The 15,052-nt window shown below is 48.4% G+C and overlaps 1 protein-coding gene across 1 annotated transcript in view; it reads right to left on the bottom strand.

Annotated features, from left to right (window-relative positions):
• The window catches only part of bahcc1a (BAH domain and coiled-coil containing 1a), a 56,336-nt gene that overhangs the window by 15,136 nt on the left and 26,148 nt on the right, over positions 1-15,052 (bottom strand). Inside the window, exons 2-10 of the mRNA XM_030789963.1 lie at positions 14,631-14,813; positions 8,564-8,689; positions 6,196-8,409; positions 5,757-5,874; positions 5,412-5,617; positions 5,065-5,223; positions 3,301-3,545; positions 2,212-2,557; positions 586-1,470 (exon numbers count right to left, since the gene is read on the bottom strand). Of these exons, the coding sequence (XP_030645823.1) occupies positions 586-1,470; positions 2,212-2,557; positions 3,301-3,545; positions 5,065-5,223; positions 5,412-5,617; positions 5,757-5,874; positions 6,196-8,409; positions 8,564-8,689; positions 14,631-14,813 (4,482 nt within the window). The remainder of the gene's footprint in view (positions 1-585; positions 1,471-2,211; positions 2,558-3,300; positions 3,546-5,064; positions 5,224-5,411; positions 5,618-5,756; positions 5,875-6,195; positions 8,410-8,563; positions 8,690-14,630; positions 14,814-15,052) is intronic.

Here is a 15,052-nt window from a genome sequence, read left to right as displayed (position 1 = left end):
AGCTTTTAAAAAGCGTTTTAGAACAATGGGCTAATGGGCTAATTAGCTCAGGCAATGCTCCAGAGTCACGAAAACACTGACTGCATTTGTGATTACAAACCGACTTCTCACAAAACGTGTCTTGTTTGGTATGGGAAAACAAATCATTGTGTTTTTTCCTCTTTCCAAAAGTGTGTCAGCTGGATCAAACAGGTTTAGAGAAACAAAAGACACAGAGGAATCTCCCTCAGGACAGTGCGAGGAGGTAGCGACCAGGCCTGTTTACTCTCTCTCCCGGGGCTGCCCTCATTAAAGCATGCTCTTAGGAAAGGGGGCTCCTGGCTCCTGAGAACGAACCTTACCAAACGGCAAACTAATACTCCGGTGGGTGTGTCGTGCAGGGGACACCCCAAGGAAGTGTATCTCTGGAAACTGCTGGGTGAATGTCTGGCACTCAGCCAAGACTGGGAATCAGACTGTGTCTGTGAGAACAGAACAGCGGTTTCACTGACAGCGGGGGGAGACGGCTCCGTGTGTATTGGGCACGTATTCCACACACACGCATGGGTGAGATACTTTGCGGAGCTTCACGGCGACTGCGCTCACCTTGACTGTTCCCTGAGCTGTGTCGGTGCTGCTGCAGCTCCAGGTCAGCCAGTTCGCTGAGGAGCTTCATGCCATGGTGGCTTGGGTAGACGGAGTTGTCACAGCCCTGATGTGGGTTGGAAGGGGGAGGAGAAGGAGGAGGACAATCACCACAGAAAGCCGCAGCAATCAGGAGCTCCAGGCTCCAGTAGCTGGGCACAGCAGGCTGTGGGCAGACAGTGGCACAGCTGGGAGAGGGAGAGGGAGACAGTAGCTTTACACAGTCTTCCTCCAGAGCTTCCTCTGTTGCCTCCTCCTTTTCCTTATCGGCTAAATCTGGGTGTAGAGCAGCTGGACAGTCTGGATTATGCATGCAGTCTGGAGCTAATACAATCTGTGCTTCCAGCTCTTGGCTTCCTCCACTCTCTTGCTCGACCATAACCACACTCTCCTCCTCTTCACAGGTCACGGGGTCAGTCCTGCAGACGTCTCTCTCCGATGGTATAATGGGGCAAGAAGCGGCCTCACAGACCTGGGTTTCAGCGAGAGGGCAGATGAGTTGCTCCACTTGTTCCGGAACCTGTTCCATTTCTGCGGGACCACAGCACCTTCCAGTTTCTGCTACCTCCATCTCTTCCCTTTGTACCATGGTGCTGGCATCATCTTCCTCTTCCAGTGGTCCCTCATTCTTCTCCACTATTTCCTGCTGTGGCTCTGGTAAGGGCCTTACCACAGCATGGCATTCAAGATCCTCCCCAAGGCTGGAATGAATGGGAGGGGCATGCTCCACAGGTTCTGCCTGGACAGCCTCCAGCTCAGCTGGTTCAGCCAATTGGACATCCCGAGGGGAGGGGCCACTTCTGTATCCCATTGCAATCGCTGGGTAGGTGTATCCAGGGGGCAAGTCTGTTAAGAAAAACGTAAACTACGTCAGATGGACATGTCATTAACAGCTGAAATAACCAGCACATAGTATGCTTGACTCATTTGGCTAGAATGGCTTCATTTCACACCCTGTGATGTCTTAATTAAGAGATCTTTTCTGATTTTTTGGTGGGAAACTTTGCACAGGAAGTTCAACACCACAGTCCAAAAACACATTTGATGAGAATGACTACAGACACAATGCCTTGATCTGTGTTATGATTAATGAGAATCAGACTCCGATGGAATACTCTTGAGGTACCGCAGCACAGAGTAAAGAGCTCTGACGCTTTTATTTCCTTTGGCAAACGGCAGTGGTTAGCGAGGTGTTAATAGTGATGAAGAGGGTGTGGGCCAGAAGGGTAGAGGCTCTGGAAGACATGTTTTTTCTATAATGAGTGAGACGGCAAGGCTGGAGTAGTGAACCGGTGGCCATTTTATGTGATGTGCAGCGGCCTGACTAATGAACGCCTCATGAAGCAGGAGCTCACAGGATCTCCACATGGGTTAAAAATGATGAAAATATGCCCTCTGTTTTGATAGGCGGACATCTTATGCATTTAAAGGAAAGCTCGTCTGGACATTTATTGGTTTCATCAGCCCAACTTCTCAGATCCTAAACCATTCACCGAGCTGATATCATTATATAACACATCCAAGCCAACGCCTAAGTGAAAACAGACCTTAAGTGAACTGAGAGTGACCGACATTGTATGTCCTTACCAGGTTCCATGGACTGAGGGTAATCCTGCAGTGGCTGCCCCTCCACCCTTTTATCATGAGACTCTGCAGATTTAGGCAGCTGAGATGGTGCAGGGCTAATGGCGGGGGAGTGGGGAGCAGCAGCGGCCGGACTCGGGGCAGGGCAGGGGGTTGACGGTGTGCTTTTAGGGTGAGTACGAAGACAGGGAGACCGACAGCAAGGTGACAGGTGGGCAGCGGAAGCTCCAGGAGGTGAGGAAGCCCGATTTGTTGGGCCATAGGCATAGGGCTTGGCAGATTTTGGTGTCCTGGGTTGAGACAGGATATCCTCTAACTCCATGCTAGACTCTTCTGGCTTCTTCTGCACCTGTACCCCGAGAGAACTTACGGGATTAGGGGCAAGTAAATTCATGAAAAGCTTTCCAAATCACGACCATTTCCAAATGTCATAAAGAGATTTGGCCAATTTGGTTAACTAAAGGAGCTTGATTACCAGTCTGCCAAGTCATGCAGAAACACTTTCAATAGAGGGTCAATTTAGCATATGTACTCTGCTGGATCAGGCATAAATTCAAACTTTAATGTACACCATTTACTGATTCTGAACTATAATAGAACAAAATAGCATTTGTTCCATTTATGTCACAGCCCACAGTCTACTGAGCTGCTTTAATCCAAGACCTGGAACCATTCTGGGAAAGTTGGGTAGTCTAGGGATTTGTGGTTTGATAGGGGATTTTTCAGATGAAAACTTATGATTCATTGGCTTGAAACCTTGTTTATTTCCCCCCATACAAAAACAGCTGTACATCTCTATGGAAATGAGAATATCCTTAGTGTCAGGTGTCAGACATGTTGTCCCTGAAAAAGTGCCCAAATATTACCAGACCAGAGAGTTCCATATCCTGTTCTGGGGTTTTAGCTACGAGTTACGAATATGAAACTAACACTGTAGGGAAGACACAGGAAACTGACCACATTTGTTGAATCATTGTCAGTTGTGCAACTGCACAGGTAGATAATACAAAACATATATGAGGTAAAATGTGTTTATTCTGCGCGTGTGTGTGTGTGTGTGTGTTTATGTGTGTCTACATGAGGGAGTATTACCTGGGAGAGACTGGGTCTATGCTGCAGCTCTATACTGTGTGTAGCTCTGTGCTGCTGCTGAGGTTGCGGTAGCTGCTGATGACTCTGATGTTGCTGATGCTGGAGCTGCTGATGTTGCTGAAGTGCGTAGAGCTCTTGTTGCCGTAGAAACTGGGAGCGAGAGTACACAGCGGGGTGCTGCATGTGGGAAGGAGGCCCCCGGGCCCTGTACACTGGGGGCCACAGCCCAGGCTGTTCCATCACATCTAAAAAGTGATAGAGAGTCAGAGAGAGAAAGAGAGGAAAAGAGAATGAAATGTTAGCTTCTTCACAGACTGTTAACACAACTGTTAACGTCTCATACACAAATACATCAGTCATCGATGCTAGGAAAACTCACCCATACCTTTCATATACACCCAGACATAAATACATACACAAATCACACACTCCTCTTGCTCTCACACAAACACTGCCTACGCTGTGTGCATGGGAGCAGGGTCTGTTCACCCAAACAGCACAACTCCCACGCTCCCTTCTACAGCTTAACACTGTGCTCAGAGCTTTCTGGAATGTTCTGCCATGTGAGGGATAGGAGACGAGATTCACTGCCGCCGCTGTTGTTCTTGATGATGATGATGATGATAAAGGTGAAGACAATGGAAACATTTGCCCTCAATGAGCAATATTGAAGGGGGTGGGGCGGATTTCAAAGCCCTGGGGTGTGATCAACCTTAATCTGCCCCCTTAAAAAAAAAAAAAATCCCTGAATCTCTCAGCCACAACGGGCCTCTGCCTTAACATGGAAGCAAGCAGAGAGTCTGGTTCCCATGTTAGTGAGCTCCTCCACTCCCCTGGCGTGGTATGAGAAGAGCAAGAAAAGCAGGCTGTGGGTCAGAGGCAGCTGAGTACATTTGATATGACACATTGCCAGCCCACGCCTCTCAGACTCAATGTGTTTTTCCCCTCTCCATATTTCACATAACGCTCATTAATGTGCATGTCCAAACTGACCCTCCCCTCCACCCCCACGCTCCCTAACGCACCACGGACCTTTGTTCTGAAACATTAACCCGGCTAAGCTAATGTTTCCCTCGGGAAGGGTTTGTGGATGCACTTCCCCTCTAAGCTAGAATTCCTGCGGAGCGCGGAAGGAAGCATGCCGTCGAGGACAGAGAGCTAATTAAATTTCACAGCCTGTTTGCCGAGCGGAGGCCTGCATAGACTTCTGAGCTGAGGAGAGCAGCTCATCCTCTGGTGTGTTTTAGCACACATATGGTGGCTTTGTGAAGTGTGTGCGTGTGTGTGTGTCTGTGTGTGTGTGTGTCTGTGTGTGTGTGAGAGGGATGAGACCATCCTGACCTATCCAGAGTGTCATCCCCAAGGGTTTGTAGCAGGTGGTCCACAGGAAATGGCCATGCTCAAGTATGTGTGTCTGTGTGTGTTTATGTATTTGAGTGTGTGAGTCGAGTGAGTCAACATATTCTACAAAGCACAGAGTGTTTCTCTGTTAAAGTGTTTGTCTAATACAGTTCCACAGCAGAGTGCTAATCATCTTTAAACCTGAATTAAACCAGTGTGTTACATGTTCTAATGAGTCTGCCTGGCACTGCTACTGGAATGTCTGGTGAAACTCTCCAAGGGAAACCAAAACAAGGGAAAGTTGTTATGTGATTTGTGAACAGAATTAGTCTTTAAAGAGACCAATTTTGGCAAGATACAGGGTCCGATGTGGTTTAAGGTATGAAAAGCAGAGACCTCCTAGGAAACCATGGCACTACATACCAAGGTGATGCGTAGCTGGGTGGGCAGCTGGCTCGGTGGGCAGTACCACCAGTTGAGCAGAGGGGTCCTGAGGCAAGGGCAGGACAGGCTGCAGAGGGGCAGGCATAGCAGCAGAGAAGCCTGGAGGAAGATTCTGATGCAGTGCAGAGTGGCCAATACCTATCAACAAGGCAAATTATTATAGTACAGCCACAAAGACTAGATTCCGCCCCGTATAGATGAAGGTCTGATGAATAATAAATGAAAATGTTCTACATTGTGATATATTGGGGGAGGTGGTGGTTTTGTTGTCCTTTTCACACAGAAAATCATAACCTTCTGTCTTTTGGATTTTTGTTATCATTTACCATAAGAATGACTGGTCATCCAGAGAGAGGGACTTCCCGTGCGTGGCATCCAATGGTGATGCGCTGAGTGGGCGTGTGCCGCAGGGTCTCCTAATTGGCCAGACTGAAGGGAAGTGCCACCAGGCACCATGAGATGAGAGGTGAGGTCACCATGACAACTGTTAGTCGGATGGATCCTTGCAAATTCTACCCTTTCCTTGTTATCCCTGCAAAAACAAATGAGATGACAAGTGTGACAAGTTAAAGCAGAGTGAGAGAGAAAGAGAGAGAGAGTGTGTGTGTGTGTGTGTGTGTGTGTGTGTGTGTGTGTGTGTGTGTGTTTGTGATGGGCAGGGGGTCACTCACCTGATGAATGAATCTCTGTCTCTGTCCAGACACGGATGGCTTCCCATATGTTCCCCACTCATTCTCTTCCTTTCCTCCTCTCCAGGTGAGTCTGAGGGATACATAGACCGTGGTGTGCCTGGAAAACAAACAACAGCTACATTCACCACCTTGTCTGTTCCACGTCTTTACTTCTACTCTATCTCTAGCTTCTGTCGGCTATAAACAAACAGCTGCAACCCAGCTTCTCTCAGGAACGTCACACGTATTCTCTCTGTCTCTGTGTAGGCCATTAAACAAGTAGCAGGGAAAAGCTGTTTCCACTTTGGGCCTTGGCAAAGCCTACTGTTTATTTTTCATCAGTGAGGTCTTCCAGAGGTCGCACATAAACAAGCTACGCTGCATTCCTGACTCCTCTGTTTATTTAAGTAGTGAATGAAAGGTCAAAGGTCTGCATCACCTTTCATACCAGAGTGAACCCGCCCCTGCCGGCTGCCTGGGTGGTTGTCCAGTGGTCGGCAAGGTGGTTCCCTTTGCCTTGCTACTGCAACTGCGATTCCCACAGGAGGTTGCCGAACCTCCCCTTCTCCATGAGATGCCTCTCCCATCTCCCGGCTCCTCCCTCCGCAGTCAGGCCTCTCACTCTCATTGGACGGACCTTTCCTCGAAGGAAGAGCCTGTTTTCCACCCTGTAACGCACAGCTTGTGCCATTGGGTCCTGTCTTGAGGCTCCCCAGGCCCCCAAAAGGACTTTTCTGAGAGAGGAGTAGAGGCTGCTGCTGGTTGCTATACTTGAGGAGGTTCTTCATGGCACTGTTCTCCACCTGTGAGCTCTGGGGTTCCTGCTGGCTCTGAGGTGGAGGAGGTGGATGAGGAGGAAGAGGTGGACCCATTCCTGTTGATTGTTGCTGCTGCTGTTGTTGTTGCTGATGCTGTCTGTTGCTGCCTGCCCCACCCATGGATTCCATGTAGGAAGCCTTGCACTGTTCCTCTTCAGGGTGAACGTGGTGGGGACGCATGGCCCAGGACGGCACTGGTGGCTGCTGCTGCTGCTGCTGCTGCTGATGCTGCCCATGGTTGCTATACCCATATGGAGACATCTCCAATTTCCTCTTCAAGTCTTGACCACCATTTGCCTGAGCCAGATCAGCTCCAGGGGCCTCAGTTCCGGACCTGCTGTGCTGCTGGTGGCGGATTCGGGCCACCTTCTGTCCATCTCGCTGCATGGAACAACTCCCACTGCTCCCATTACCACCACCATGCTGGGCCATGGTCTTCCCAGTAAGAGGTGAGGCATTGGGTGCTGGCCCTGTGTGTGAACAGTCTCTGTAGGGCTGGGAATTGATATAAGTGTCACCCTTGGAGGAGTGTGTCAAAGAATGGCCAGCCTTAGCCTCCTGAGCCAGGGAGGGCCTGAAGACGTCTGCGTCCATGCTGTTGATGCAGTCTGCACTGCGAGAGCGCACGGCCTGATGAGGCTGGGCATGGCTCTGCTGCGGCTGTGTCTGTTGCCGTTGCTGGAGGTGATGGTGGTGGTTCTGCATCCAGTCAGGAGCTTTCTCTGCTTTTCTGTATGGGTGTTGCTGTTGCTGCTGTTGCTGCTGTTGCTGTTGCTGCTGCTGCTGCTTTCTGTGCCAGCTCCCATGATGCCCACCGGTCTTTTCCATACCCTTGTCCTTTGCACTGCCGCCCCCACCCCCTACACCGACCCCCTGGCAGTCAGGGTTGCCCAGTTGGAACGGTCCACCTGATTTGTCCCCCAGGTGCCCAACAGATGGTACAAACGTTGGTCCAGTCACCTTCGGGTCTCTGCTCGCACCACTAAGACCTTTTTCATGTAAGGACGGGTTGGCTATAGAGGCAGGTGGTGGACAGAAGAAATCTGGGTGATGGTGCGAGTGATGGCCATGGTGTGTGTGGTGTGGGTGATGTGGGTGGTGCGGGTGGCTTGGGTGGAGCTGTAGACAGTGGAAGCCCCCAGGATGCCCTCCTCCAGCGGGCAGGGGTGGAGGTACAGAGTAGGGCAGCGAGTGGTGGAGTGCTTGGCCTCTCTCCAGACAGTCTGGAGGAGGTGGTTCGCTAATCCTCATCTCCCCAGTTACTCCTTCTTTTGTGCAGCGCCCATTACTGCCGCCCCCCATCTGCCTGCCTTGAGCGCTTCCCGAGCCTCCACCTCCTCTGCCCACCCCCTCCCCACTACAGCTGGAAAGGGAACCCTTGGCCCCACTACTTGAATCTCCATTCTGCATTTTCCCATTATGCAGACAGGCACTAAGAGGCTTGCCCATGGGCTGTGGCTGCTCCTTATACTCCAGTGGCAGGGTAGCTTTATGTCTCTCTAAAGTCCTGCCATTCACTTCCTCCATACTGACAGGATGGTGCTGAGATTGGTGCGGGTGGTGGTGATGTGGTTGCGGATGCTGCCCGTGGTGATGCCGCTCCTTGGCATCTTGTTTGCTGCTAGGTCGCTCTTTGTCTTTAGTACTTGAGACCACACCTCTGTCTATGCTGGCCTCCTTAAGACCCTTGTGCAGAGTATTGCCACTGTTTGACTCTCTGTCCCGACTACAGGAGCCCTGTGGATGCCCCGACCCTGCTCTGGACATAGGTGGGATGCCGTGATTGGTTGAGATGAGAGGTGGCTGAGACGGAAGGCTTCTTAGATAGAAGTTCTCTGTAGGGCAGATAACAATAAATGGCATTAGTATTTCAAAGGTAGAACAAGAGCAATCTCGCGTGTATACCGGCCAAATGTCAGTGTGAACGTCTAAGATTAGCAAACAACATTTTAATTATCAAAACAACGAAAGAGAGCGTAACTAACTCACCTTTTTGGGTATCATAGAAACGGTGCTGCCCATAGAGGACACTGCTGTTTGCATGGTGATCCAAGGGGCTCATGGGAAGGAAGGTATGGGCAAGACTCCCTGAGAAGCGTGGATACCCTGGAGCTGCTGAGAGAGATTAAAAAAACGTGAGTGAGGAAAGTGGGAAAAAAAGAAAGACCAAAAGAGAAAAGTAAAGAGACAGACAGAGAAGAAGAGATAGCAGGGAATAGGAGACAATGCTATGGGAAAAGAAGACACAGCAAGAGAGAGAGAGAGAGAGAGAGAGAGCCCTGATGAGGACAGACAGCAGTCACAGAGCCACATTTCCTTTGGCTATTAGGATTCTGGTCATGCTAATTCTTCAGGTCCGATGCAGCTGGTGTTCACGATTTCACCAATAACCACAGGCTTTGGATGTCATATTTGCCATTTTTATTTGGGTTTGCTATGCAAACAACCAGACAGGCTGAGTCTAGGGGATCTGGGTAATGGATGAATTTTGTCTACGAAACATATGGCTCTAACAGAGCTGACTTTTCGCCCATGCTGAAGTAAGGGACGACTCTGAAAAACAATAAGCCCAAAAAAGAAGTCCAAAGCAAGGCAGCAGTGTATAGAGTCAAAGGTCATGAACCAACTTTGTGTCAGGTTTCTGGGTGCTCAAAACATCTGCGATTAGTTCTACAAGTCCATGTGGATGATATTTACAATAAAACCAAACATGCCTTTGAAGCTGTGTGTGTGTGTGTGTGTGTGTGTGTGTAGTGTGTGACAGGGATGTCTTTACATCCTCAGCCCATAGAGTTAATGTTCCACATGTGCACTACCATAATCTGTCATCAGTTTATGTCATGCTAAACCCAACATGAACGATAGTCTGAAAAAGACACAAATGTCATTCCAGATCGAAAAGAATGTCATTCAAACTGTTAGGGTGATAAGAAAAAAATGGTGGTCTTTCTAAAACACTGGAGATGGGATGAACTCAGACAGTTAACCCACTGAACACCATCCCCCCAATCTATCTCCATGTTACCCCCAGGATCCAGAAATAGCTTTGGCCAAGATAGGCGTATTCAATATTCATCATTAATGTGAGCGAAGTAGAGCAGGAACTGGCAGCATGAGGAGAGGGAAAGACGGATATGGAGAAAGAGGAAGAAAGAGGGAAAAAGAGGAAGGGGGTGACAGAGTAGGAGTAGTTCTTTAGTATTAAAACAGTTCTCTGTTTTGCGTGACCTTATAAGAAGTCGACGCGGTCAATGTTTCTTTGCCTCTACACCTGTCTCATACTCATCCTCGAATTTCAACTCTAAGCCAAACTCAAAGAAGAGGGAAAGAAAAAAAAAAAAAACACACAAGACGGTAAAAAGCACAACAAAAGTCAAAAGAATCTGGATTGGCGTGTGTAGCGTGACCACAAAAAGTGCAAATGCAGTTCACTCCACGGCTTGGGTGCGGAGGTCGGGATTTTTACAACAGCATGGCGATGGAGTGTTGAATGTCACACTTCAGATGGAGAGAGCAGAGCTCTGTGTGTGATGTTTGTGTGTGTGTGTGTGTGTGTGTGTATGTTTGAGCTGTTTTTGATGAAGGCAACCCTTAACGACCAATTCTTGGAGAGCCCTCGCGATCGTATGATGTTAATTAATCAGAGCCGGGCTTGAGAACAAACATTCCTTAACTAAGGCATAAGGCTCAGCTTTCTTACAAGAGTTCAGTGGCAGGTGATAATGGTATAAACTCTCATCACTCTTCTCCCTGTCACTGTTAATAAGCAAAGGCAGTTTTGCAGATTCATTAAGGATTCCAAAAAAAAAAAAAAAAAAAAAAAAAAGCGTCGTTTCAACGAGACAATTTTTCTCCGATTCATAATTTTTCTCAGAGGAGGGGAGAAAAGGTAGGTACGTTTCTATGCGTTCTATCCTGGCTGGAAGACGACGCGCCGGCTCGCTGGCGTTTACATGCGTGACTGCTGGCAGCGTAATCCCCTTTTCGCTCCACGTTCTGTCTGCGGCCGATAATGCAGGGCTCGCTCGTACTTGGGCAGGAGCATCTCTGGGCAGTAAGCAGACACCACTGGCTCTTTGGCGCTCATTCAGACATTAATCTGTGCGAGGACAAGGCAAGGTGCTGCTGCTGCAGGCTGGGAAAAGCAGGTTTAAGCCTGGACCGCTGATGCTACCATATACTGACAGACAGACACTGGGAGAGATTGACTGACAGTAGAACATTCAGCACACACTCTGCCCACCACTGCATCCAGTACAATACAACAGCTCGCAAAGAGAGAGAGAGAGAGGGAGAGACAGAGATAGAGAGAGAGAGAGAGAGAGAGAGACGCTCACAAGCTCTGGAATCTTCTCTTATACGACTGGTTCAGCAGAGAAAGGATCCAGAAGACAAAGGAGAGCTCACTTCATCCAAAGATATAGGACAGCCACATATCAGAGGTTTAAGCTGTGGGGAAAACTGACTTTGCTGTTTCATTTTTGACTGCTGACACCTTGTCCACGTGTCTTCACAAAAGCCTCTGGTTTTACCAGACTAGGTTCACTACCTTTTTGCTGGGGAAAGTAGGAATGACAACACACCTTTTACAGAGAGATCTCAGAAGTCTGATACAGCCGGCATATCGAATGCTGCGTTTGGTATTTCTTACATTCCATCATTCAATCACTCACAAAAAAAAAAAAAAAAAAAAAACAGCCACTCTCTCAATCTGGATATATGATACAAAATGCAAGCACACAGCTGCACACAACACAGGTTAGACTGTGCTTGAGCACAAAAAAGAAAGAAAGAGGTGGAGACAGTGAAGGGGAGGAGGGGCAGATGGAACTGCCTGTCAAGATCATTAATTGAGAAAAAGTGACAGAGCAATCGCGACAAGCAGAGGGAGGAGAGAAGAGAAGAGAAGGGAGATGAAGGAGGGAGGAGGGGCAGGAGAGCGTAGAGTGTATCTCCCATGGATTGCTAATTGAAAGGAAGGGATGAAGCTTGCCAGAGAGAGCGAGAGAGAGAGAGAGAGAGAGAGAGAGAGAGAAAGAGAGAGAGAGAGAGAGACAGACAGACAGACAAACAGAGACAGAGAGAGAGAAAGAGAGAGAGAAAGCAGAGGCACTGAGGACATGCCTGTAAAGAAGCAGAAACGTGTGTGTGTGTGTGTGTATGTGTGTGAGTGTGAGTGTGAGCGTGAGTGAGAGAGGGAGAGGGAGAGGGAGAGGGAGACAGAGAGAGAGACAGAGACAGAGAGGGGGGAGTGAAAGAGAGAATGAAGTGAAAATGAGGGAAGGAGAGAGAGAAAGCGTGTTGGAAGCGAGGATGTCCAAGCATCACGTTTGGCACAGTTAAAAGTGGAGCCTGGACGTAGAACAGCTGGCTCCCTGCCAACCGGGGTTTCCTTGTGCTTTTTCATACTTTAATTTTCCCTGTTTCAAGATAAAAACAGAATGTAGCTAGCATTTATGGGCTGTGTTTCATAGGCTTATTTAAAACATTACAAAATCATATTCTGTATATTATTAACAAGCCCCTTGCTTAAACATTGGTTATTAAAAAGTAAGTCCAGACAGAAACAGCACTTGAACAGCTTGAATTTCGGAGAATATTGTTCACTTTAACTTTTAAAATGAATTAGTCTGAAATTAATAATTTGTTACTCTGTGTCCCATACCTTTCTAACACATGTTCTATCTCTCTCTTTTTGTCATCACTCACACACACACACGCACAAACACACACACACACACAAAGCCACACACTCGCACAAAGACACACACACACACACACACACACACACACTTGCACACACACACACATGCTTGCACAAACACACACACGCACATTTCCTTTGTTGGTGACGGATGAGACTCGCCCATCATAACCACTGATGGGATTCTTATCGCCACACCACACACTGCAGACAGGAAAAGGAAGCGCAGAGGAATACACATGAATACTGTGCTACAGGCAACATCCAGAGTCCGTCCCAAACCGCACACACACCACTTATCACTGGCCAGATCTGTCTGTCTGTCAAGTCACTGCTTGCCACCTTTCTATGTATCCATCCATCTGTCTGTCTGTCTGTCTGTCTGTTTGTCTGTCTGTCTCTCACTCTCTTTTTCAGGAACACACAGTCACACTCACATACAGACACACACATACAGACACACACATACAGACACACACACACTTATACATTCATACGTTATCCAGCGCAGCAAAAGCCTAAGTGCCACAACAAAACTCTTTCCAAAAAAATTCCATTTAACCAAATTCAACAAGGAATTTTACAGGGCAAATCATTTCAAAGTGCCCAGGAGAGCTTCTCCAACAAACAGGCACTCACACGTTCACACATTCACTCTCCTTCTCTTTCCCTCTTCCTCTCTCTCTCTCTCTCTCTCACACACACACACATACACACACACCCAGAGGCAGCAGCAGCAGTGGTTCTGTTGCTGGTGGGGGTACTGCCGTCACCCAGGGAGCAGAGGATAGGTTTGGTAATTGTGCTCCTCATTTTGATGACTTGCTCTTTATGCAAAACAGAGGAAAGACAATATGCAATTATCTTCAAGAGGGAACAGCTGAATGGGGCTGATGAACAGTCTGGATTCAATCATGCTTTCCAAGTGTTATATGCAATTAAACTGCAATGGAGATAATGGCTTCCATTGCCAACCATAATAATCCCCATCATAATCATCCCTATTACTTTTAGTAATGTCACCATTACCGTCATTATTCTTGTTAATGTCACTTTCGTTTTCAGGGGAGAAATGATTGACATTGATACCATAACTAAAAGGTATCATTGTACATAAGTTGTTTTATGAAGGTTGGTCATATTGAAGTTATGGTGGAGGGTGGGGGGTGGGGGGGTTTGGGGGGAGTTGATGATATTTGTCATCTTCTTTTCCCTCCTCTGCATTCTTCATGTCCTGAAAGTGTCTTACAGCAAAGTAGACGCTGAAAGCTACTTCTACAGCGATGTAAAATGGCCTTCTATACAAACACAACATCAGCTAGCTTGATTATGAACCGCGGCTGATCGTTGTGTTAGTCATCGTGCCCTTTCCCTTACGCTCTTCTTTGTCGTGTTCACTACTGAGGGAACAGCTGCTCAGACTAATACAAACAGATAGAGGGGAGGCTAAAAACAGATTCCAGTGCAGTAACTCCAGGGCACGAGGGCAACATTCTGCTCTGTAATTACTGGGGCTGAGTTTCCGGATTACACAAACGACACTAGGATGAGCTCCTAATGGGTTACGAGTGTTTGGCACGCTTACACGTGGCGAGGGAGTGCCCGTCTGTGTACACTATAACACACACACACACACACAGACACACACACACACACACAAGCACACAGGCACGGCACAGCACTGGGCATGCCTTGCCTATCTCTCTCTCCCTCTCTCTCCCCCTCTCGCTCTCTTTCTCTCTCTCCTTCTCTCTCAATCTTCCTCTTTCCCTCTCCCTCTGTCTCTCTCACTCACTATCTCTCTCTCTCTCTCTCCCTGCTTCCATTCTCTCCAGCCACTCCAAAAACACTAGCTGAGTTTTCCCAGTCCATCATCTGGCTCTCTGGCGGTCGCGTTGGGGGCAGGAGAGGAGGAGGAGGAGGAGAAGGAGGAGGAGGAGGAGGATGATGATGGGGGTGGGTCCGTGGTGGGTTTTTTTTTTTTGGCAAGACAGGAACAGGCGAGGCTGAGAGCAGGGAGGGGTGGGAAAAGCCTCACTGGTCGTCACATGACAGCTGAGACCGGAGCGGTCTGCACAATTCTTCTCTGGCTCGCATGTGTGCTGTGAAGCACAGCAGTGACATTCTTGCTGACGTGTAGCAAACACCACAAGATTCTTTGGCTGAACTTTTGCCCTCTGTAGCAATCTGCTAAAAACCGCTGGGTGGTGTCTTGCCCCTAACAGGATACCAAATGAGCTGAATTTTTTTTTTCTGTGAAACCAAAACCGGGAAGAGCTGAAGCAGGCAGACAGACGGACGGACGGACGGACAAATAGAAAGACAGAGTGACGATACATGGGCGGAACTTACTTTCGTGCGAATGAGGGAACCAGATCTGGGAGGCGCTGGAGTGTGGCCCCCCACGAAAGGAAGGAGAAGTGGGCGAGGACGGAGGTCTGGAGGGGTGAGGCGGGTGTGAGGGAGGTGAGCCTAGACTGCTGGCCAAAAACGTCCCCATGAAGGAAGCTGAAGAGTTGCCCATCAATCCACTGCCTGTGTCCACACGGAAAAAGAAAGAGAGAGAGAGGGAGAGAAAGAGAAAGAGAAGAGTTAAAAGTTATGGAATAGTACACAGTTACTCATAAAGCTAAACAGGCATCGGAATGGCTGTGGGCTTGTCTGGGCACAGGGATGCGCTGACTCCTTGACTATAATTGGCTGACTCACCACGTCCAGTGACTGCTATTGGCAGACCGTCTGTTTGCTCTTGCTGATTTTGACTGAATCTCTCC

The sequence above is a fragment of the Chanos chanos genome, chromosome 13 (assembly GCF_902362185.1).
Source record: "Chanos chanos chromosome 13, fChaCha1.1, whole genome shotgun sequence".
NCBI classification, from domain to species: Eukaryota; Metazoa; Chordata; class Actinopteri; order Gonorynchiformes; family Chanidae; genus Chanos; species Chanos chanos.
Note: the sequence above shows the minus strand (reverse complement) of the source record. Positions and strands in the feature narration are given on the sequence as shown.